This window comes from Aspergillus flavus, chromosome 1 (genome assembly GCF_009017415.1).
Source record: "Aspergillus flavus chromosome 1, complete sequence".
NCBI lineage: Eukaryota > Fungi > Ascomycota > Eurotiomycetes > Eurotiales > Aspergillaceae > Aspergillus > Aspergillus flavus.
Window position 1 is genome coordinate 3,210,428 of NC_092406.1, and position 22,310 is coordinate 3,232,737.

A 22,310-nucleotide genomic window follows, 5' to 3' on the forward strand; every position below is an offset into this window, starting at 1 on the left:
GTACGCATACTTAGAAACATCTTCTTTAGCCTCTCTCTGTGAGCTAGCCGAAGACATATTAGGCGCCCTTCTCGGTTCGAGGATTACTTCCACTGCATTCGAAGGCTTCCCAAAGACATCCTTCGGTGTGGTGCTTATAGAACTACGCCATAAAGCACATCAGACATCTTGAACATGAATACTACTAAAACTTTCGACAAACTCCATCTTCTTAGGGCAACTATATACGGGAAGCTGCCAACTTGAGAACTCTAGCTCTATATCGGTGAAACTGAAACAGTCATAGCTAAGCAGCCACTCAATCTGAAAAGCATCATTCAACAGCATCTGCTCCTGCAGTGCATGCAGTACCTTATACCCCACAGCCGCACCTGATGCCGGGTCTCGCCCTGCAAATCTCACCTTTTTATCTCCATGACTCTTTGTCTTTTGCAAAATGAGGTCTATGTGCGGCATTACATGGCTCCAGGAACCCCCATTTAATGTCTCCTCCTGGCACCAGACGATATCCTCTGCGTTGGGGTAAGCATCGAGGTTCTGTCGTACCTCTTCCCAAGGGAAGGGATGGAGTTCCTCGACTCTTGTTATGGCTGTATCCTTCAGGTCATGAGTTTCGCGGTGCTTGAAAAGGGCAGCATAGACCTGCCCTGAGCAGAAAATGACACGTTTCATATCCTGAGGGTCATTTATAGTTTTGCCGTGCTCAGTTTCAGACAGAAGAGGTTAAAAGTAAGGCGGTTCAGTGAAGTCTCGAATATCAGAGCGAGCAAGGGGATGGCGGAGCAGATATTTGGAGAAGAGGATAATAAGCGCTAAGTTGATGATTCAATCAGTGCTCTGCCATACGACACTATGGTCAAGGAAGAGGAAGACATACGCTTTCTAAACTCGCGATGGACTTGCCGGCGCAGGACATGGAAGTAATTGGCCGGGCTGGTCATGCATACCACTTGGATATTACAATCCTGATACTGCCGCTTCAGCTGCTCAGGGGAGGGGAATGACCTTGAGTCTTCATTGCCTAATTGCAGGAACCGCTCCAATCGAGCTGATGTATGCTCTGGGCCCTGGCCGTCGTATCCGTGTGGTAAGGAAAGGACCACACCTGACCTTTGGAGCCATTTCTCTTCAGATGATGCAATATAATTGTCGATAATGCACTGAGCATTGTTGGCAAAGTCTCCAAACTGTGCTTCCCATATCACTAGTGCATTTGGGTCAGCTAACGAATAGCCGTACTCGAAGCCCATTGCCGTATTCTCCGTCAGCGACGAATTGGTAATGCTGAAGAGGCCTTGCCCTTCACCGAGGGTGCTTAGTGGGGTGTAGGTTTTGTTGGACTGTTGATCGTGGAGGACTGAATGTCGCTGAGAGAAGGTACCTCGTTCTACATCCTGTCCAGAGACACGGACAGTCGTGCCCTCCCGCAATAGTGTTGCCGAAGGCGAGAGCCTCAGCTGTTGCCCAGTCAATATTTTTTCCAGAGTCGACAGTCTGTTTGCGACGAGCGAGGATACGCTCTAGATTCTTGTGTGGTACGAAACCTTCGGGGACTGCACTTCCCAGTTTCTGGGATACCGTCTCCACAGCCTGATGGTCAATGGCTGTCAACTTTTGTGGCAGTGTCTCTCTTTCTAACTCCATGGGTGATCTCACACTTTTCCAAGAGTCGATTAGCCACTCGTGCACATCAGGCGTGTGATCGTCACTCTTTCCCAGACACTGCATAAGCTTGTCCCAAGCATCATTCTTCATAGCCTCCACCTGCTCCCGTGTTATGATGCCTTGCTCAATCAGCCCTGTCTCGTACCGGCCTAGGATATGGGCCTTATTGGCAATCCGCTCGTACATAGTAGGCTGAGTGAAAGAAGCCTGGTCCACCTCATTGTGTCCGTTGCGCCGATAGCAAACAATATCGACCACACAATCTTTCTTGAATCGTGTGCGGAAATCAGCTGCAAGAATCGCCGCCGAGCAAACCGCTTCGACATCGTCTCCATTGACGTGGAATACTGGTGCATCCAGCATCTTAGCCACATATCCGTCGTGAAGCCGACCTGGTTGTTTACAATCACGCGCAGGGTGCCGCCAGTAGTATACCCGGGTAAACCAGACAGCCCCAAAGTCTCGTATATAGTGCCCTGAGCGGCAAAGGACGCATCCGTATGCACATTCAGCATCATTGTGGACTCCCGTTCATCTGCAAGACGATCCTGGATCCCGCGCGTCTTACCCATAGCGACCGGGTTCACCGAATCCAAATGCGATGGCTGAGGCAACACATTCATATACACTTTCTTACCGGAAGGTGTCACACGCTCACCACTACCACCGTAATGATATTTGATATCTCCGGGAATACCCCAAGAGGAGGTTCCCTTGGGATCGAAATCACGGAACATGGACGCCCCATCCTTCCCGACAATGTTGTACAGCATATTCATGCGGCCACGATGCGCAACTCCCATTTCAGTCTTATCAACCCCATGTTCAGCCGACCTATCAATCGCAGTCTCCAGCGCAGGAATATAGCTCTCAACACCATCCAACCCGAACCGTTTCTCATTCGGGAACTTAGTCGCAACGAACTTCTCCCAACTAGTAGCGCGGACAAGACCATGCAACATACGTCGCTTCTCCTCGTCAGTGAACCGATGGCGCTGCGCCCCCTCAATCCGAGCCCGGATCCAGTCCACCTGCTCCTGATTCGAGATATTGTATTCGATCCCCATCGTGCTGCAATAGGTCTTCTCACAGGCAGCGATAACCTCCCACAGGAGTTTGGGCTTCTCGGACGTGAAATCCTGCACAGAGCCTGTCCCAACGGTGAGCACGAGATCAAGATCTTGCTCACTGAGCCCATAACGACTCAATTGCAGTTCTTTCCGACGAATCTTTCCCTCGTTCGCCATTCCCAGCGGATCAGTAGATGCGTGCTCGTGTCCCCATCTCTGATACGCCTGGATCAGCTGAATTACCTTCAATTGTTTGACAGTAGAGCTATCCTCTCGCGAACTAGGTGCGATTGATGTCCTCGTCGATGCCGTCACTAGCCCTGGAGGCGGCATAAATGCCTGGTCCATGGGTATATGGCCATTCTCGACGTTGTGGAAATACGCCTGCCATGAAAGATGCACAGAAGATGGGTCATTCTTCCACGATGAATACATCATGTCGATATAGGTTGCTGCACTTCCTTGTAGGAAGTCATCATTGTGAACCTGGAGAGGGAGAGTTAACCTTTTCTGTCAAAATTTCCATGTCGAATGAAACGTACTATTTCTTCCTTGGTGGCCCTGTGGAGTGGCCAGAACGGCATATCGTCGTTGTGGATGCGAGAGAAGACAACGCTGTGTGCGATATATAGAGCTGACTCTGCTCTGACGAGTGAGGTACCGTGCCCGCGATATCAACATTGTGGTTGTACTTCTTGCTTATATGTTCTTCATGGAGTTGAGAGGGCGGAGATTAGGGTCCGGCTTAGGGATTGTATGTATGATGGGCGTGGGTGTATGTACCAGGGGGTCGGAGATTACGGCTCTCTATAAATGATCTAGAGGCCGGATATCTCTGCCCCCGCACTTCGGTAGATAGGATGCTTACATGTATTTCATGCGTCGTGGAATGAGTGCGAATCGGTGTAATGACATCTTGCCGGGAAGCATTTCTGTGGCCTGAGGAATTATCGGACTTTCATCGTATCCTGGTCTTGGGGAAAGAGATTCTCCTCTATCCTCTGCAGGTTTCTTTTTAATTGTTTTACTTTATACTGGTTTCTTGTTTCTTTGCTAGGGACTTTCAGAAACATGACCGAGTTCTTGGTATTGTACATATAAATACTTCCTCACGGCGAGATTATTGACCAACATTGATGATCTCTAAAGATGAGTAAACTTACATACTATATAGTTCACGCGATAAGCATACTGGCTGGGTCCTCAAGATACTTCTTTACCAGTGTCAAGAACGTAACTGCTTCACGGCCGTCGACTAGCCGATGATCGTAGGTCAATGCAGTACACATCATCTGGTGGAGTCAGAATAATCCAGAAACGTAATAGAACAGAGGGCAAGGGCTTACTGGACGAATCTCGACCTGTCCATCGATAGCTACCGGTCTCTGTTGAATCCCGTAAATCCCAAGCACGGCCGTCTGCGGGATATTGATAATGGGAGTGCCAAACAACGAACCCCAGATTCCGCTATTACTGATCGTAAAGGACCCACCGACCAGGTCATCCATAGTCAACTTGCCATCGCGAGCCTAATAAGTGGTAGACGTCAGAAAATAGATTCTGGTTGTAGAGCTCTGCTAGTAGCAACTCTGATCGATTCACCTTCTTCCCCAGCTCGGCGATACCCTGCTCGATTTCCACGATGCCCTGTCTTTCCATATTACGCAGCACTGGTGTCACCAAGCCTTTGGGAGTCGCGACGGCAACGCTAAGGTCGATATAGTCATGGAAGACAATCGTATCATCATTCTCAATGGACGCATTGATAGCCGGAATCTCCCGAAGAGCCAGCGCGGAGGCCCGCGCCACCGGGCCCATGAAGCCTAGCTTGACGCCGTGTTTCTGAAGCACGTCATCCTTGTTTTGAGAGCGTAACGCCATAATCTTGCTCATGTCCACTTCGTTGAACGTCGTCAAGAATGCGGCTGTGTTCTGCGATTCTTTTAGACGCTCTGCCGTGCGCAGACGCATACGAGACATTTTGACCTAGTGTTTTGATAGTCAGCTGCCTGGTGGGTGCATAGAACGAATGAGTGATCTAACCTTCGTCTCTGATCGACTCCCTTGAAAGGCTGATACCGGACCTTGGCTGTTTGGTACGGGCTGTGGAGTAGTCTTTGGGGTAGGAGTAGGAGTTGTTCCTTTTTTTGGCTCTTGGGAGGGTGTTATTTCCCTAGTAGGTATTTGTTGCTTCTGAGTGGCTTCCTGAGGAGTTTTAGAAGTTTGTTCCGCTTGCGGTGGTAGTGGTGACTGTGAAGTTGTATCGCGCTCTTCGAGGCTAATCTCAATAACAGCTTGTCCCACTGTAACGGTGTCGCCCTCGTTGACAATTAACTTTGTGATCGTTCCACTCTGTGGTGCATTTACGGCGACATCTATCTTGTCCGTTTCGATAGAGGCGACCTCTTCATCTTGTTCAACGTAGTCGCCGACCTGTCTGTTGAAGGTCGACAGGACACCCTCGGAGATGGATTCGGCCATGGATGGGACGCAAATGATCTTGGTTTCGGCCGCATGGAGGGCAGATGCGCTGAATTGGCGTAGCTGCAATGATTGCCAGTTCTTTTTCTGAGTGAACACAATTGGCCTAACCGTTGATGGGAGCCTGCACCTGCTAGGTAATATGCTGGACGCGTGTTGAGCTGATGTGGTTCGAAGGGCGCGAGGGTAGCAGCCCCGGAGATAATGCATTGAACGCCTTGACATGGTTGATATGGAGTATCTTAGAGACCAAAGGGTAGGCGATACAATCGCAGATAAAAAAAAAAATACAAGATAAACCGAGAGAATCGGCTTAACCCCCGGACTCCGGTTCTTTGCGTCGGCAAAGCAGCGTTTCACCGATATCTCGGAAATTCGGTATCACTTGGAAATACACACACACTATTTATTAACAGGAGCATCATCCCAAGTCGTTTTTGAGCGTGACAAATTTTCCCATCATTTTCTTTCGTTTAGGCAGCCGCATATTTTATGTGAAATGAGAGTAACATTGTATCAGGGCTTAATAGTCACAAGTCTCGATCAAAGGACGGCATGCAATAAATTTCAGCTATTGATAGCCTGAATGATCATGGTTAATTATGTTTTGGAGTTGTGTTTGGCTTAAGACCATACCATTTTATAGTGTGTGGTTCTTGGGGTAAGTTATAACTGGGGTATACGTCAATCCTGTACGATAATCTGAACTGTGAAGAGAAAGTCCGCTGCAGGCCAGTCATGAATGTTGGGGATGTTGTATTCGAGGGGATTGCAATATATATAGCTTGGTAATGCAAGTATGTTGTTGTTGAGGGGAGGATGTATGTAGTAGTTATTGTGGAAAGTGGATATACAACATGACGTTGACGCTAATCACGGGGACTCCACCAATCACGGTAAATGGACCTCGGCTCAATGAAGTGAGAATCTCCCCGCAACAAAGTCATTTGATTTCGGTCACCATTCTTTGCGATATGATCTTTCACCACAGTCGCTAATCTACGCCCACCACTTTCTCCTTGTCCAGATATTTACCTCCTTGTGACTTTAACAGCGCGGTTTCGCCCCGGATCATACCCCAGAACCATGCTGCATTTTCGCACCGAGGGCTATAACGGCTGTGCGGTTAAGTACTCCCCGTTCTTCGATAACCGACTGGCCGTCGCTGGGTCGGCCAACTTTGGACTCGTAGGAAATGGACGGATGTACATTTTGGAGCTGACTCCAAACGGAATTGTACCCGTGAAATGGTACAGGCCTTCCATTGAACATGATCCAGTCAATTCATTCTAACTAGACGATGCCAGGTTTACCACCCAAGACTCACTCTACGATCTTGCATGGTCCGAGATCCATGAAAATCAAGTTCTTACAGCCTCCGGGGATGGTAGCATTAAGCTATTTGATTGCAACCTGAACGACTTCCCCGTCCAGAATTGGAAGGAACACAACCGCGAAGTCTTCAGTGTGCACTGGAATCTTGTCGCGAAAGACCGTTTCTGCTCCAGCAGCTGGGACGGTACTGTGCGCGTCTGGACTCCCGATCGACCACATTCACTCGTCACTCTTCCTACACACAGCTGCACATACTCCGCATCTTTCTCGCCACATTCACCCGACATCCTTTCCTGTGTTACCTCCGACTCTTACGTCCGTCTGTTCGACCTTCGCACCCCGGCATCCGCCTCCAACCACCTCACTCTCCAGATTCCGATCCATGCAGCCCCGGTATCTCCGATTCCTGGTAAACCGGGCGTTCCACCGGCCGCCTGTCCTCCCTCCGAAGCTCTGACACATGACTGGAATAAATATCGACCGTCTATCCTGGCCACCGCGGGCGTGGATCGGACGATCCGCACCTTTGATATCCGTGCCCCGCAGCAGGGCCCACAAACCGTGATGGTTGGGCATGACTACGCCATCCGCAAGATCTCCTGGTCGCCACACTTGTCCAATGTTCTCCTTAGTGGAAGCTACGACATGACATGTCGTGCATGGAACGACCAATCTCCCCCAGGAGTTGTTGGGGATGTCGACTCGATGCGAGCGGGTCCTAGTCCAACGATGGGAGTGGAGATGGGCCGAATGTCGCGTCATACAGAGTTCGTGACTGGAGTCGATTGGTGTATGTTCGGAAGTGAGGGTTGGTGTGCCAGTGTGGGATGGGACGAAAGTCTGTATGTGTGGGATGTTCGGGCAGTCATGGGATAGACTCCCCTCTGATTTTGGATGACCCGCCTTGGTTTATTTCTTCCTTCTGTATTGGATATTAGATTGCATGATACCATTTCCTGACAGCGATTGATTGGCCTGTCGGATATTGAACACTTTATGACTACGATTCTGGTTACTAAGGGCTGTTGTCACTTGGGGTATAGAATATGCTTTTTGTTTATTTTTAATCGTTAAACAATCTATAATATCCGACATCAATCATCACCATAAGTATATGAATCACCTTCCACGGTAAAACAGTGGAGACATGGCATTCTCCCACCTATGTCCACCGTCGTGGACTCACCGTGAAACCAAAAAGCCAAATCCGGGTATATCAAGACCACAGGACCCACCTCAAGTGCCCTGTGCGAAGAAGAGCGCCCAGGTAAGCACCTTCTCCTTTGAAGGAACATGCCAGAACCCAATTGAAAGCAAGTAGGAAAAGAAAGCGGCCTTATTTCGTCAATCTGGCCTCCGTCTTCTTCCTCTCCGCGTCGCGAACAGCGGCGATCTCATCCTTCGATGCATCGAACGAGACATGAGCCTGGTTGAAAGGATTCTCCTCGCTCTTGTCGAATTCCTTCTTGATGAGCTCTATACGCTGCTGTCTCCGCAAACCAGGGTTCTCCTGCTCCACCTCGGGCATTCGGCGCGCCTCATACGCCGCATAAGCAGCCTTGAATCGTCTCTCCGGATGGCGATCGATCTTCGACGACTCCTTGCCTGTCAACGACAGGGCGTCTAGCGCGTTATCGATACCGGAGGCGTTGAGAGCAGCTCCTTTACGAGACGCAGGCTGATCGTCGAGCTGGGAGAGATCCAATCCACGGGACTTCTTGACCGGTTGGTTCGATTTGCCCTTAGGCTTAGAGGGTTGGGAGGCTTCTTCGGCGGCGAGTAGAGCATCGCGCTCGGCTTTCTTGCGGGCTGCGTCTGCTTTCTTGGCTTCCTCTGCTTCTCTGGATTTAGGAATTCGATTAGCATACTAGTTGCACGAACAGATAAATCGTACCCCACATTGGATATCCTCCCCCTCCTTCCTCCATAACTAAAAGACAGACAAAAGGTCGACACTCACTTCTTAGCATTACCCTTAGCACCCTTCGCCCACTGCTTATCCTCCTCAGCTGCACGCTTCTGATCCTCAACGGCCTTCTTAGCTGCAGCCGCTTCCGCTTTCTATTTTAAATCCACACTCATCAGCAATACAATCCATATTATCTTGGTGGTCGCGTGCCATAATAACCATGTGGCGGGGGCGGGGCAAAGGCAAAAGCTCAGATTTATCAGATCCGAATACATTATCAGATCGGATAGCAAAGGGGACTTTCACGTACGCGGGCGTTTCCGGCTGCCTTCTTGGAGTTCTCGCCGCCCTTCTTGGGACCCATTTTGAGATGTCTTCTCTTCCGGTTTCCTTTTATTGGGGGGGTTTGTTGAGTGAGGTATGAAGAAGTGTTTGGTTGGGTTTCTTGGAGGGGTGTGTCGGAGCTAAGACCGATTTGGAATGGGTGGAGACTGACTAAAACATTTCACTTATGTAAACTTTATGCATGTTCACATGATTGACATTGCCCTGGTCTTTTTGTTGCTGTATAGATTTGTGAACTTATCTTGTTTGGACATCATATGTGATTTCGGTTATTACTTTCCTTTTTTTCTTTTTTTCCTTTTGTATTCTGATTACTTGAGGATACGCTGAAGCATAAAAAATGCTATGATCTGTATCGTCACTGCCCGGACCTGACAGGGCTGGTATTATAACAGGACGGATCAACTGTGATGATCCGTAGGTAGAAGTCGATTTCGACCAGGAAGGGACTGTCTAGGGCCCAGAGCGGCCCTCAGATCTCACCGTTCTTCCGCCTAGATCGTTTGTGATTGTAAGCCACGTCTCACATCAACATGACTTCACACCAACTGAACCAATAAGAAGCGGAGTATGACCTGAGCTTGCAAAGCATCGCGAAATTCCACTTTCCATTAGAGGCCAATAGAGAGGGGTCCCATAAGACTCATCCCATAAAGAAGGACGCGTTGTTTAGATAGTGACGTCTTTCAAATGGGATGCCTGGGGATAAGACATGGTTGGCCTCAGGCGAAGGCGGATGTAGCTGGCTTTACTTTATGCAGTCAGTGCTTGCTACCTCGATTATTCTCTTGCACCATGGATCAGACTTTTCCATTGTCTGACTATTGCATACATAGAACTATTGTACAATCCTTACTCATTCCGTATAAGTACATCAATATATCTACATAAAACATCACTCATTTAGTGACTCACAGCTGGCAGCTCATACTCTTCCGGCACATGAGGCCAAGAATCCACGCCGTCCATGATGGCCAAGGCCATCCCGCCACTCAAATGTGGTTGAATATGGCAATGCAGCAGAAAAGGGCCCGGATTGGCCACATGGTATCGTATTGCAAGCCACGACGGGCCTGCGTCGGCAGGTGGACTGAAGAACGTATCTCTCATCTGTGGGTTGCGGAGATTAAAGCTTTCAGGGATGTCTTTCACAGCTTCAGCAACTGAGTGGTAACGGAAAGCGCCGGATCCTGATCCAATCACAAAGTACTTATTCGAATGCTTGTGGATTGGATGAGGAGGCTGGCCTCCAGTCGTCACATTGACGATAAGATCCACCCAAGTGTTGTTCAATGTGGTGATGGTATACTTTGTGGAGATGGAGCTGCGGTTAAAAAGTAAAGGGATCGCCTCCTCATTTGATTGTGGGTAACTATGATTGCCCAATGTCCAACTGTACGAGTTCCCGATATGATCGACATTTAAAATGTATGTCCGGTCCACGTGTAAAGAAGGCACTTCTACCGGGAAGGGGACGACCCTCGTCTCATCCAAGAAGACCGTGTTTTCGGTGGCGTTGGTGCCAACTTCAGTAATCCATGGCTGAGATAGCCTATTCCGGTTGTGAGTAGAAGCTCTATATCTCATGATGCCTGTGCCGTTTATGATCTGATTTGCTCCGGTGTTGGCAGCGCGGACCATATATTCACCGGCAGGTTGGTCTAATTTAACCAAAACGGAATATCTGCTCCCAATAGGAATAGTAATCGCGTCGACACGGATAGGCTCGATATAACGCCCATCGACCGCATAGACATACAAAGGGTGTTGGTCAATAGAGAATGCTAGCTCTAGACTGCCAGCTATATTTATTAAATCCCAACTTCTGTATTGCGAAGCTGATTCTACCTCGAATACCTCAGCCGGGCCTTGGCTGGGTGTACACCCACGAAGGAAACCATTCGGTGTTAGGTTGGCCTTCCGGGGGTCACTGGGAGGCAAGCAACTGGGATAGGTCAGTATATACTTGAATGTTTGATGAGGAGAATGAAAGCAGATCGATGACGTGACTTACCCCATATCAGTAAGCGTCTTATTCCCCAGCGCCCTCCTCTGGGCAGGCGTGGTAAGTGCGTTGATGCGGTCTTGAGGCAGACAGAGTACAGACCCTTTACCATTTATCAGAACTGCGTTGGCACAAAAGTTCTCAACCCCAGAGGCTACTTGAGCCTGCCAAATTTCTTCAGATGTTAACTGACGCCAGTCGGAAAGAATGATAGGCTTAGTCTCCATTTCCGCCTCGCCCATGGCTTGTAGCTCTTTTGCGTCATCGGCGATCAAATGGAAAGGCTTTTCCACTGATTCATCTGGTTGAATGTAGATGGCACCATACAGTCCATCCTCGATTTGGCTTCTAGTGTGGGCATGATATATGTAAGTTCCATAATGCGTTGCTGTCCATGTATAGAAGAATTGATCGCCGGGAGCTATCGGTTTTTGTGACAGTCCTGGTACACCATCGGACCACGGTGTATCTCGTTGCTCAATACCTGATCACAGAAGTTAACCAGAGATTTTCAGCGGATAAAGAGAACATTACCGTGGAAATGAACGGTCGCCTCGAACGGCATTGAGTTGTTAACCAGAAACTCAACTGTGTCACCCTGTTTCAATCGTAGAGTCGGACTGGGAAATTGTCCATTGCTGAGAATCGTCTTTCGCGTGGCCCCGGCCACTTCATGATTTTCCCATGTTAGGTTGAGTTCGAATTGAACGACCTTGCAGGATACCCATTGAACGAGGCACAAAAGATATAGTAGGCCCAGCCAGCTATGATAAAGAGTCATGGCGCAACCGTACTACTACTGCCAGGGCAGCACAAGTATAACAAAAAAGAAATAGGTACAAAGAATAGTCCACTATATAGAAGGATTGTAGAGTCCACAAGTGGCCTCTAGAGCATTGTTTTTCTCTTCTGTTCTCCATCGTTCCGCTTGGGACAACGCCTTCTTAAATGCATACAATATCTGCGGGCTGAATCCAGTTGAGGCCCCAATGTTGAAAGGAGCAAAGGTCAACTAAGAGCCGTGGCAACGGGGACTAAAAATGCAAGGGATAGTTGATGATAATAAGGGTAAGATCATGTCAATCGGTGAGCTTGAAAAAGGACTGACACCCTTGAGTATAGAGCTTATAGAAGGGGAGTCATATGCATCCAAAAGTTTTACGTGGTAATTATCAACGTTGACCGTACCTGGAATCATCCTGCCAATATATGTTTGCTCCGATTAGCAAAGCAAATAAGAAAGATGCAGAGCATTCCATGCGCCTAGCCGCAGGGTAGCAGTGCAGTTACATGGAGAGACAAAGATAGACAAAAATATAACTGACGATATCTAGATGTTGAAGCGGTCAAGGGACCAAGGTGAGCTGTCTCAAATCGGCTTCCGTATTGAAAGGCAATTGCAAACAATGGAAGTTTGCGTTGGGAAAAATGTCCGCAGAAGAATTGGCAGGCGGATGCAAAGTACTCGACAGTTTGGGTAAATTTGGGTTGATCTATCTAATAGTCATCAATCTTGGGAAACTCCGATCACAAGAAGGATTGGTTATGTAGTCGATAAGTAATTGAGTAAAATACTTCTGAAACTGGAAAAACAGTGGTCATAAATTCAATAGATCGTAGGACACCTTGCAGGCGTTTAATTGACTCCACAGAAATCCGAATAGAGAAACACCAAGAAAAGGAAGACCAAAACAAACGATGGAAAAAGCAAAAAATAATAATAAATAAATAAATAGAATGAGATAAAAGACAGATATACAATCAAAATCAAACACCATTCCATGCTATTAATAGTAAAATGTTATATCTTGCGCTGAAATATGGTCATTTCAATGGGCCAAAAACGACAATAGAATAAGAAGCAGAACGCAAGAGATTTCAATCAATCAAATCATATCGGTCGTCAGTCAGGAATTGGAAACGTGAAAATCATATCACCAAAATAGCCGAAGATACTTCACCACCGTTCTTGAGGGCTTCGCCCACAGGGTGCGCTGTTTCGGTCAATTCAGTATGATCTGTGTGTGCCTCAGATAAAGCTGGGTGAACGGCTGGGGCTGGGTTCAACGGCCACGCCGAGGAGGAACTCTTTTCAGCAACACCTCGGGAGGCTACAGTTGTGGTTCCTTCGAAGTGGGCCTCGGCCTCAGACGATGGTTTTTCTGGCTTGGCAAGACCCACCTCGGAAGCGTCACCGTATTGGAGGGTGGTACTGTCAGAACTCATTGGTTGACTAGGAGGAGTTGTGGGTAGATGTTGGTGCGCAGCTGAAACAGCTGCAGCTCGTACTTCCGAAGTCGTCACGTCCTTGTTCATGCTCCATGTAGGATTCTCCCAGATCGCCGATGAATGTTGTAGAGGAGATATAGTCGACCGGGAAACCATCTCCAGCATGTCCGGAGGAAACGGCTGCACATGCGCTGGAGTCGCTGTGGGTCTGGTGTTGAGGGCAAAGAAAACCACCAGGACAGTGAGAAGCGCAATTGCAACGTTGCGGCGATCACTGGCTAACACCCGAATGTAGTTCACTAAAAGGGTCTGAAGTTCGATCTCTGCTGCTGGGCTTCGAGGGTAGGATGGCCTACCAGATTGTCGATGATGCTCTTGAGGCGCAGTCTTTTCTGGAGCCGGTGACAATCTGGATCTCTCAACTCTTCTAGCGGTGAGAAGCTTGGGCCTGTCAACTTCAAGAAGAGAAGCCTGTGAGTGGGCTGGATCAGTGTGGACTTTTGTGAACTTGTCATTGACAAGCTCCTTTAATTGTGGGGCCTGAAGTCGGTTACTGGGACGAGACAGTTCGCCCTCGAGCAACCTCTTTTCTAACTCTCTTCTCACTTCGGATGGAAGCCAGAGACCGACTTCCACATCTACTTTTTCCATTTCCCTCCAAGCTGCAGCCCATGCTCCAGCTCTCATCAGTCCGTTGGCCGCGAAAACCCTGATTTCCCACTTTCGGCCTGTCTCACTGTGTCGGACCACGCGCCCTCCACAATCTAGACACTGCTCACCTTGTTCATCATCTGTTGCACTCTCCTCCGCCATGGACTGGCTATCCCTGTCTGTATCGGCCTCTTCATGGCCCAAAAAGTGCCCATGGTCAAACCTTGGGCGCTGCAACTCCAAGCTTTCCAACAACCGCTCTTCAAGGAGATCGTACATATCCTCAGGATGTGAAATGAGCACACCCCGTTCCCGTAGGACCACAGACCCAATCTTTTCCTCCAGTAATTTCCACCGCTTCCAATACTCCGACGGCAATACTTCCCTCAGGATCTTTTGGTCCGGATAGTCCACTAGTCCCGGGATGGGGAGCGATGGTGGAAGTAAGTTACAATGTAGTAGTACGAGAGGGTAATCCTTTTTTGATTTTTGCTTGGCCACGAGTCCGGTTGGCGAGTAGTAAGGAGATCGCTTCGGCTGTGATGAGCCATCCGACATGCGATGCCCTCCCCTGCGTTTTGGTGGTGTCAAGTACTCGCCATCACCCTCGTCCTCAGTGTGCATTTGCAGCGCTCTGACCGAACTAGACTTTCGGAATGCACTGTGGTGCTTCCGAACAGTGGGTGTCAATCTCAGCTGTTCTTCCATTTCCCCATGTTCGTTCTCGTTATGATCGCCCCACGAAGGCGAAAGCATATCTTGCTGCGATCTACGCACGACGGCTGACTTGACCCTACTGATGGGATTGGTAAGTACCGAAGCTGGAATGGAGGAAATCGAGGAACGGCTCGATGCTCTCGAGTTCACATCCCGTAGCTCTTCATAATCTAGATCTCCGCCGAGAAAGTCGCTGGAAGATCGTTCCGTTGACGATGCCGAGGAATTGTACCCGCAGTCCTGAGCTAGTACATGCGTATCTCCATGTGTGGAGCTGGTCTCAGTGTGGTCCGAATTTCGGTGAAAAAGATGGGCTGCCTCTACCGTCGATGGCTGTTCATGGGTAGGAACATACAAACAGAGGTCTGATTCCTCCCGTGGGGAGGCCGTGGATCCAGTTAATCGAGATTTATACTCGGGCTCCTCCATTGATTTTCGGCTTTCGAAGGAAAAGGAAAAGGGAAGTATAGAAATGGAGCCCAGGAATGTTTCTTTTCTTGATCCAAGAATGCGGTTGACAACAAACGGCTCCACAGGAATGTAGAGCAGTGGATCTCTCTGATCGTAGTGTGATCTTAAGTTGCAGATTACAAGATACCTGAAAACAACTTGTGCACTAGTATCCACCGATATAAGATGATGAAGATTATGATATGTATGGTATGTGGGAAAAAGAATGGATCTCTGGGATGATCATGAATACTCAATGACGATGGTCATGCTTCCCATCTGTTGATGTTGGGGGTTCACCGCCTTTGTCGTGCAGGGCAACCGTCCACTCAATTTGAGCATAATCGGTTTTATCTTCACCTAGCCCAAAGTCTCGAAGATACACTGCAATTTGTCATTAAATCCTCGCAGTTAATTTTAAGGTAACAGTATAGCGATGGTATATGTATAACACTATGACACATGGCCTCTGCTTCTTCCCCATCTAAGAGATGCACGGAAAATGTTTGAACACGACAAAAGTGAGCATACACGTATAGGATACGTAAGATAACCGTGCTGGCTTCCCTCACAGCCAAACACTTGCTGTATGCAATATTGATACGGCGGGAGAACGAAATGGACAAAACAACTAGAAAAGCCTGCGCTCGCTCTAAATTTATATAACAAGTCATATCCAAAAACCCTGGACGCCTGGAACCTCTTTCCAATCATGATAGAGCACAAAGAATCGCTAGACATGACACGTAGACACTGTGGTAAAAGTATTAAAAGGACAACGGGTTTTTTCAATGCGGCGGCCGTGGAGCACCGTCATCAGGATTCATCAGAGACGGGTAGTTCGGATGGTCCCCGAAGTAGTTGAGGACATCTTGTGGGAGGTACTCTAGCCAAGGGAGTATTTCCCCACTAAAGGTGAATGGAAATTGGTCTTGTTGTTGAAGGGAAGCCATATCAATATCTTGGCTTTCAATGAGTATATCGTTGACGTGGCCCGCGCTAGGGTGCATTTGTGAGGGTCTGGAATTCATAGCGCTACCCGTTGGCTGGTCATTTCCAGTAGAGGCGGTGTTGTAGTTATAGGCGGAGGTCGGTGCATCAATGCGGGAAGAAGTAGCGGTCAGGTTCTGATTGAAGGCGGGGTGAGAATGCGGGGGTCGGGAGGCAGACGTCGAGAAAGATGTGTTCAGGCCCAGCAAAAGGCTGGCGTCCGATGTGGAAACGCGGCCAGAGGGGGCAAGGGGGGAATATTTTCCGGGGCCAGATGTAATCGGCGAGCTTGGCGCAGCAGTCGTGGTCCTTGAAGGCTCGAGCGCTTGAGTATAAGAGCTCGAGCTAGGACCAGTACTAGTTTGCATCGGTAGACTTGGGTAGCTATGGCTATACTGAGACGAATAAGCCGGCTTATTGGGAACGGAATCCGTTTGCGCAGCAGGCATTTGATATAGTACGCTCAGATTTGGCTGCGAAGAGTTGGTTGCTCCAGTAAGAGCCCATCCAATGGCTAAAAAAAATTTAGGTCAGTCAAAACACTGTCGACGTCCAGGTAGTAAGAATCAAGATTCTGAACTGCCTACCTTGGCTAGGATCAATCCGTGGTGACCGTACTTCCAAAGCTACGGCCGACTCGTCGGAGCTACCAGCAGCACCCAGTGGCGCACTTGACTGACGCCAACCAGGTGTGGCAAATGGCTGAACCGATGGAATCTCAGCTGTACCTTCCATCTCCTCCTCGGTATATAATAGAGGATCCACAATTCCCTTGGCCTTTTGGTCGAGAACAGTGAGTATATACTTGGTTCCCTCCCAGTAAGTCTCTAGCGCCTTCAAGGCTTTGTAGCATCGCTGGTAATTCTCCTTCGCAGCAGAGGATAGTAGGATATGTTTAGCAGTCGGCTTCCGTTCTGCTCCATCTGACGGGTGGTCTAAATTGGGCATAATAAAACCACTATTTTGGTTTGTCAACAAAGGCTGGCATGGTGGAGAGCCTGGGGCTGACGACGGCGAGGAGTAATAGGCACTCTCCATCAGAAACGCGCACGCGGCGATGTACATCGGCTGACTAGTGAATGGATTGCCGATGAAGCTCTTACCATCAACAAGTTCAGAAAAGGAAAGTATATCTGCAATAGTTTTGGCCGAAGACATCGATAACTCCCTGCTGTTCGGATAAAGATGTTGTATAGAACCTCCAAACGAGTTCAGTAACGTCGGTTGATGGAGGAGGACTATTAAAGTGTGGAACCAAAAATGGAGAAGGATAAAATTCGTTCCTTCCTTTGCCTTTACGTACGCTTGAAAGTTGGCTGCGTTAAAATGAAGCCTAGGCGACAAACGCTGGTATATGCCTGTAAGATCACTTTCCATCCCAGCTAATCTCTTAAGGGTGTCCGTGGTGACATGTTTCACACCCTGGATTCCATTAATGAGATCCGTGACCCTGCCATACAGATGTATTATGCGTATGAGTGGCGGGAACGGCGCTGGCCAGCCGTTAGGCAACAAGGACTCCGATTGCAGTGGGAAACACAATTCTATGTCCTCGTCACGTAAAGTCACCGGTCGTCCTGTCCCGGATGAAATGACTCGATCGAGAAAAAAAATGCTCCAGAAGGTGTCAACCCTTTCCCGCTCCCAGGCACGTTGGTTTTCGCTATCCTGTCCTTCCTTCATTAAAACTTGAGCGTTTTGGGGATCGTCATACTGTTCTTCTCTCAGCTTCCCCGCCTGCCCCGTTACAACTGCATTCGGAGTCACGCCACTCTGGCCGTAGTTATATTTTAAACCTTGCAGTTTCTGCATCCCAAGGTCCTGAGCCATGCGAATGGATATACCTAGATACATCCACAGGCCACTGTCGTGGTTTGAGCCAAATTCTTCGTACGCTAGCAACAAACATGCCTGGACAACAGATAATGTGGGACAGGATAAAGCATCGACGAGAGCTCCCATTGCTCTATGCGCGAATGGCTGGCCGCGGTCTGACTTTCTCACATCCAGCTTTGGTTCTGAGCCATCTATGGGCGGAGCTTGAGGAGGACTCAGCAAAGGATGAGGAGAAAACCGCGCAGATAAGGTACAAACAGCATCCACGAGCATAGTGTCAACCTTCTTGTCCTTCAGGTCACGGAGGAACCTTTCACGTTGAAGGAAAGGAAAATTGCATCCCAAGTGCACGAAGAAAAGATCACAGAGGTGTGTCACCAGATTGCTGACTGGTAAGGAATCATCTCGGTCGTAAAAAGGGATAGTATTGGCATCACGGTTGTCACGGCTATCAGCGAGATGGTTTAGACGGCCAACACCAAGGTCCGTGAACCTTGGGCTTCGCAGAGGAGACAATGATTCTATGCAGTTAAAGAAATCAATCAATATACGTTGGAATAGGAATAAGATCAGAAGGCATTAAGAAATGAATTAAAAAAATATAACCCAACGGGTCAAATAACCGGTCGATAAAGTGCTACTGACCTGATGATAGCGACGCATTACTCTTGCGCGAGCCCCTGACCTGGACAACCTGGATGGAAGTCAGCATATATGCATTTATGTAGCTAACTTGTAAGAGTACTCGAACCATTTGCTTAAAACCAGGGACAATAGCTGTTGGTCCGAAATATCTGAAATAGGGAACATGCGTACGAGCGGAAGAGCTCAAAGATGTACGGCCTATTGAAGAAGGTTACAGTGAGTACACAAAGCCACCCTGGAGGTTTATGCGCAACATACTACTCTCTGGACTTTCCCCTACAGTGTGTTGCTCAGAATCCTTTGTCATTTTGGAAGACGTTTCCCTCACCAGAGAAGCATCTTTAAGCTCCGACGACTTCGATGCCCCGGACGACTTATCTGGACGATCATCACTGTGTGGTATTGCAGCTCGCGAGGGAGAATCTGGGGAACGACTCTCGACCTTCACTGCTGTATTGGAGTTATCACTTGGTCCCAGTGAAGGAGGAATAGTAGGGGTGCGTGATGCGACATCGGATTGCGATCGAGTATGAGCAGTAGGTTCGCTGTATCCTAAGCATATGTGGTTATAGTCGGAGCATGTTTTGCACACTGGACAAAGACATCATTAGCATAGTGGAAGGTGTGTCCTAGTGGTCTTATCTGCCCACCTGGTTGTTCACCTGAACATCGTATCTTGCGCTTGCGACACGTCCGACATCTGTTTGAGGAAAGCTTGAGTCAGCATCGCAGGGAGGCAACAATGAACAAAGATTCACAGGAGTGGGCTTACGCCGCGTTGACCCGACGTCGTTTAGTCTGGGGCTGTCCATCGGTTGAGACGAAGCGAATCTGTTTTGGAGGGGGAACATTATTGCCGCCGTTCTTCTGGGGAGAAGGGTGGCTCATTGCGAGCAAATGATCATCCGTGGTCACCACACATTGGGCACCTGCTTCTTCCTCGCTCTATAGCAATCGAACGTCACCGGTAACGGTGTCCGGGGGAGTCGCAAAAGAAGAAGACAATAGACGGGAAAAGCGGCGATACGGAATATCTTTCGGAAAAAGCACTAGGTAAAGAGAAAAATCCATGGACAATGGGTGAATCCCACGTTGTTACCGGGCAATAGTATGATCGCGGGCTGGCGTGGAAATAAAGTGGACGAGTGAGGGGAACGTGTGATTGTTATGTACGTATTAGTACTATTTTCTGTTTCGCTTTAGCGGTAACTGGTGATAGGGGCAACTGGATGGCGGCAGTTGGTTTGAACCAGCAATAAGTCGCAGTAGGAGGGAAGGACAAGTAGGTAGTATCCGTCCATGAGAGATCGCGAAGGGGACGACCAACTGACCACCCTGGGCTCACCAATGGTGAGATCTATTGTCCGAAAGAAGAAAAACCCCAGTTCTGTGACCGCCCAGACCAGACCGTTTCCTCTTACCTTTGGGCTTCTGGAATTCCAACCGCATGACCCCAGTATTCTTTACGGCGAAATTACCAGTATTACTTACACCTGTAGTGTCTGGCTCAACTGTACAAAGGAAGCTTAAAGAAAATTCTTACATCCACGCGACTATCGGCACTATTCCGGGCCCAAAGGATTGGACCCAGTGATTCCTCATGTGACGCGCCCCAGATGTACGGTCTACGACTACCTTACTCTTTGAGCTTTGGGGTTACGAATTATATCTTGCGACAATCTCAATCTTGCGCTATATCGCCAAAAAGCAATAAAGCTAGAAAAGAGAAGATAAGAAGGATCTAGAGAAGAACTCTATTACCTGGATAAACACCATTGTTATGGATCGGTTCCTGCAGGTGTTTTGCGTCAATTTAACCGCCTAAGTAGTTGGACGGACAATCACTTATAAAGCTGGAGTCTGGACTCTGGGGTCTCCATGCTCTTCCCGTCCGGAGTCCCCGAGGCAGTGGGTTGTTTGGGGAAATCCACTGCTTGATCTTGTCCACTCAATGTCGGCAAAGCAGACCCTCTTTTCAAGTTCTGTCCCCACGTATCGCAGTGTCAACCGACCTTCGGCATCAACTCCGATACCTCATTAACCGGAGTCCATCCAAGAAAACACCTCTTTAGCACATTAAACGCAGGATTCCTTGACTTGACTCTGAAGTTCAATATATTATGATTATTTATCAGAGTTCATGAGAGTCTTCCCTATTTTCATACTTTTTATCCAGTAGTGACATCTAACACCTACATGCTACATATAGGACGAACTCACAGATACCACTAAACTCAGAGACCTATGTCAAATTCGCACTTCTCAATTGTCGGTGTGCACTCCTGTCTAATATAGCTCGCAGTTCTTTCAATAATCGGGAACTCACCCTGTCGGAACAGTTCCGTCATGTTTAAAATTGTGGTCTAGGTATCTCGATCGCATCGGTGGTTCGCCCATACTGAATCCCCCCTAGCCGACTGATAGGCTTCAAGACCTTAAGGTCGATCACGCTTCGATCCTCATTTATAGCATCCTCTCTTGCCCAGAATCGGACACCCTCAATAATCGCCAATACTCCAGTCTTCTTTCCGGGCGTCGTTCTGCTCTCAAATTCCTTGGTTTCAACAAGTTTGCCTTCAATAGATAATATTGATTCCTGTACGCGGGCTGGCTGGACAACTGAGCTAGGTGCCTGGTGCAATCCGGATATTTCCCATTCGGAAACACCATACGGAGCGTTGACAGCGGTCGCATTAGCTGCCTCCACAAAATGTTCGGAGATGATGTTAATGACGCATTCTTCTGTCTCGGCGAGGTTTTTCAGCGTGTCTTTGGCCTTTTCAAGCGATCCAACAAACCCAACGACAAAAAGAGGAGGGTCATGATTAATGACCTGTGAATAACTGAAAGGCGCCAAGTTGGCAGACTTTCCATCCTTCGACTTGGTACTGATGAGCGCTATTGGCCTAGGAACCATCCCCGAGATTAAGATCTTATAGTTAGATGAAACCGGTCTTCCTTCCTCATGAGGGTCGATCTCGACATGGCTCTTCTTCAAACTCTCGCCGTCATCGTTCGCACCATCACCCTGCTTCCAATCTTCCTTAGGGGGCTTCGAGAAGATGACGTCTGCATCACGTCTAAAATCCGGCCGCGCAGCTTGGACTTTCTCGAAGTCGTCTTCCGTTTTGAAAAACGCTGAAGTCATGCTAAATGAACGATAGTAGCGAGGAATGTAGCTGTGCAGGCAATTTCCGCTTCCACTGTGTGTTCATCAGCGTTGCTGGTTGTGACATGTTTGTGACCTGGGCTCTGCCCAAGTCTCCGACAGCTCGTCGAATCGGAAGCACTTGTCTGCCAGCGAAGAAAACTTACAATTGCTTATAGGGCTGGCTGGTCGAAAAGCGCAAGATGCTTTTCACAACAGTGCGATGCATTGGGGGGGTTATTTGCGGTGGTGGATTGACCTGGATTAGCTGCTATCGCATCATTATCCGTCGAGCAGATTGCGGGTCTCCCACTCGACTGCTAATTCCACGGACCATAAAGTGCAATTTCCCAAACTCCACGCCCCAAGCAGTTGAGAGCTACTCAACGGAGTGCGTGGAAGGTAGACTTCACTACCGACTCTTCGGGCCGATATTAGCTTGAGTTTTGTCAGCATCCGAAAACAACCCCTCACTCAACTTGGGGTAGAAGATAGTCGATAGGCTGTAATTGACATTCATCTTTTGATAATCGAGGAGTCAATCATCTCAAAACACGTAGGAGATATGTGGACGCTGATATGTCATATATCATAATATAATAATTTGTATCCTTGTACCCTCGAGGGCGGAATTGAAGTGGCATTACACATTTCTCTGCACTTCTCCATATCGCCATCCGATCACTTTGAGGACGATGTAACGATGCAGGTTGTCACTTGTGCTTATCGAAGTGGAAAAGGTTGGAATTCTCTCGTGTTCAAACTTTCATTTGTCAGTCTCGGTGGTCTCCTCCAATTATTGATAAGCGAAACGGGATGGGATACCTATATCCA

At 48.4% G+C, this 22,310-nt stretch overlaps 9 protein-coding genes across 9 annotated transcripts; 1 reads left to right on the forward strand and 8 right to left on the reverse strand.

The window, feature by feature from the left end:
- Nucleotides 1-51: 51 nt before the first annotated feature.
- Nucleotides 52-3,319, reverse strand: F9C07_2250030 (oxoglutarate dehydrogenase, E1 component; the record flags this gene model as incomplete). Its single annotated transcript, XM_041288351.2, has 5 exons — nt 52-812; nt 878-1,357; nt 1,413-2,057; nt 2,111-3,221; nt 3,278-3,319. The coding sequence occupies 5 exons, from the start codon at nt 3,317-3,319 to the stop codon at nt 724-726; spliced, it is 2,367 nt and encodes a 788-aa protein (XP_041140779.2). The 3' UTR covers nt 52-723.
- Nucleotides 59-672, reverse strand: F9C07_1190 (putative 2-oxoglutarate dehydrogenase; the record flags this gene model as incomplete). Its single annotated transcript, XM_071507723.1, has 2 exons — nt 59-142; nt 229-672. The coding sequence occupies 2 exons, from the start codon at nt 670-672 to the stop codon at nt 59-61; spliced, it is 528 nt and encodes a 175-aa protein (XP_071365791.1).
- A 591-nt stretch (nt 3,320-3,910) lies between the features above and the next one.
- Nucleotides 3,911-5,441, reverse strand: F9C07_1194 (putative dihydrolipoamide acetyltransferase component of pyruvate dehydrogenase; the record flags this gene model as incomplete). The annotated part of the gene is made up of 4 exons (XM_041288350.1): nt 3,911-4,027; nt 4,082-4,264; nt 4,338-4,721; nt 4,779-5,441. 4 exons carry the CDS (start codon nt 5,439-5,441, stop codon nt 3,911-3,913), a joined length of 1,347 nt encoding a protein of 448 aa, XP_041140778.1.
- An 861-nt stretch (nt 5,442-6,302) lies between these two features.
- F9C07_1195 (peroxisomal targeting signal type 2 receptor) lies at nt 6,303-7,427 on the forward strand (the record flags this gene model as incomplete). Its single annotated transcript, XM_041288362.1, has 2 exons — nt 6,303-6,466; nt 6,524-7,427. The coding sequence occupies 2 exons, from the start codon at nt 6,303-6,305 to the stop codon at nt 7,425-7,427; spliced, it is 1,068 nt and encodes a 355-aa protein (XP_041140777.1).
- Nucleotides 7,428-7,590: 163 nt separating this feature from the next.
- On the reverse strand, nt 7,591-8,880 carry F9C07_2279479 (DUF1014 domain protein). Its single transcript, XM_041288349.2, has 3 exons — nt 8,771-8,880; nt 8,512-8,612; nt 7,591-8,392 (listed from the first exon to the last, which is right to left on the reverse strand). Exons 1-3 carry the CDS (start codon nt 8,822-8,824, stop codon nt 7,888-7,890), a joined length of 660 nt encoding a protein of 219 aa, XP_041140776.1. The 5' UTR covers nt 8,825-8,880; the 3' UTR covers nt 7,591-7,887.
- An 828-nt stretch (nt 8,881-9,708) lies between these two features.
- F9C07_1197 (putative L-ascorbate oxidase) lies at nt 9,709-11,591 on the reverse strand (the record flags this gene model as incomplete). The annotated part of the gene is made up of 3 exons (XM_041288348.1): nt 9,709-10,750; nt 10,820-11,294; nt 11,345-11,591. The coding sequence occupies 3 exons, from the start codon at nt 11,589-11,591 to the stop codon at nt 9,709-9,711; spliced, it is 1,764 nt and encodes a 587-aa protein (XP_041140775.1).
- Nucleotides 11,592-12,032: 441 nt separating this feature from the next.
- Nucleotides 12,033-12,588, reverse strand: F9C07_1198 (uncharacterized protein; the record flags this gene model as incomplete). The annotated part of the gene is made up of 4 exons (XM_071507741.1): nt 12,033-12,073; nt 12,136-12,188; nt 12,216-12,303; nt 12,570-12,588. 4 exons carry the CDS (start codon nt 12,586-12,588, stop codon nt 12,033-12,035), a joined length of 201 nt encoding a protein of 66 aa, XP_071365792.1.
- A 750-nt stretch (nt 12,589-13,338) lies between these two features.
- On the reverse strand, nt 13,339-19,216 carry F9C07_2060207 (fungal-specific transcription factor domain-containing protein; the record flags this gene model as incomplete). Its single annotated transcript, XM_071508643.1, has 8 exons — nt 13,339-13,391; nt 13,819-14,448; nt 15,768-16,361; nt 16,435-18,204; nt 18,329-18,526; nt 18,587-18,919; nt 18,979-19,028; nt 19,101-19,216. The coding sequence occupies 8 exons, from the start codon at nt 19,214-19,216 to the stop codon at nt 13,339-13,341; spliced, it is 3,744 nt and encodes a 1,247-aa protein (XP_071365793.1).
- A 476-nt stretch (nt 19,217-19,692) lies between these two features.
- On the reverse strand, nt 19,693-22,116 carry F9C07_1082970 (typically associated with flavoprotein oxygenase). Its single transcript, XM_071507501.1, has 2 exons — nt 21,644-22,116; nt 19,693-21,531 (listed from the first exon to the last, which is right to left on the reverse strand). Exons 1-2 carry the CDS (start codon nt 21,703-21,705, stop codon nt 20,679-20,681), a joined length of 915 nt encoding a protein of 304 aa, XP_071365794.1. The 5' UTR covers nt 21,706-22,116; the 3' UTR covers nt 19,693-20,678.
- Between the last annotated feature and the right edge of the window lie 194 nt (nt 22,117-22,310).

What these genes read in the sequence shown, in the direction of transcription:
- F9C07_2279479 (XM_041288349.2), bottom strand. Translation starts at nt 8,824, where the DNA reads ATGGGTCCCAAGAAGGGCGGCGAGAACTCCAAGAAGGCAGCCGGAAAC. An exon ending in AGGCAGCCGGAAACGCCCGC is followed by an intron (nt 8,613 to 8,770) that starts GTACGTGAAAGT and finishes GATTTAAAATAG; the next exon opens with AAAGCGGAAGCGGCTGCAGC. An exon ending in GCTAAGGGTAATGCTAAGAA is followed by an intron (nt 8,393 to 8,511) that starts GTGAGTGTCGAC and finishes TCCTAAATCCAG; the next exon opens with AGAAGCAGAGGAAGCCAAGA.
- F9C07_1082970 (XM_071507501.1), bottom strand. Translation starts at nt 21,705, where the DNA reads ATGCATCGCACTGTTGTGAAAAGCATCTTGCGCTTTTCGACCAGCCAG. An exon ending in AGCCAGCCCTATAAGCAATT is followed by an intron (nt 21,532 to 21,643) that starts GTAAGTTTTCTT and finishes ATGAACACACAG; the next exon opens with TGGAAGCGGAAATTGCCTGC.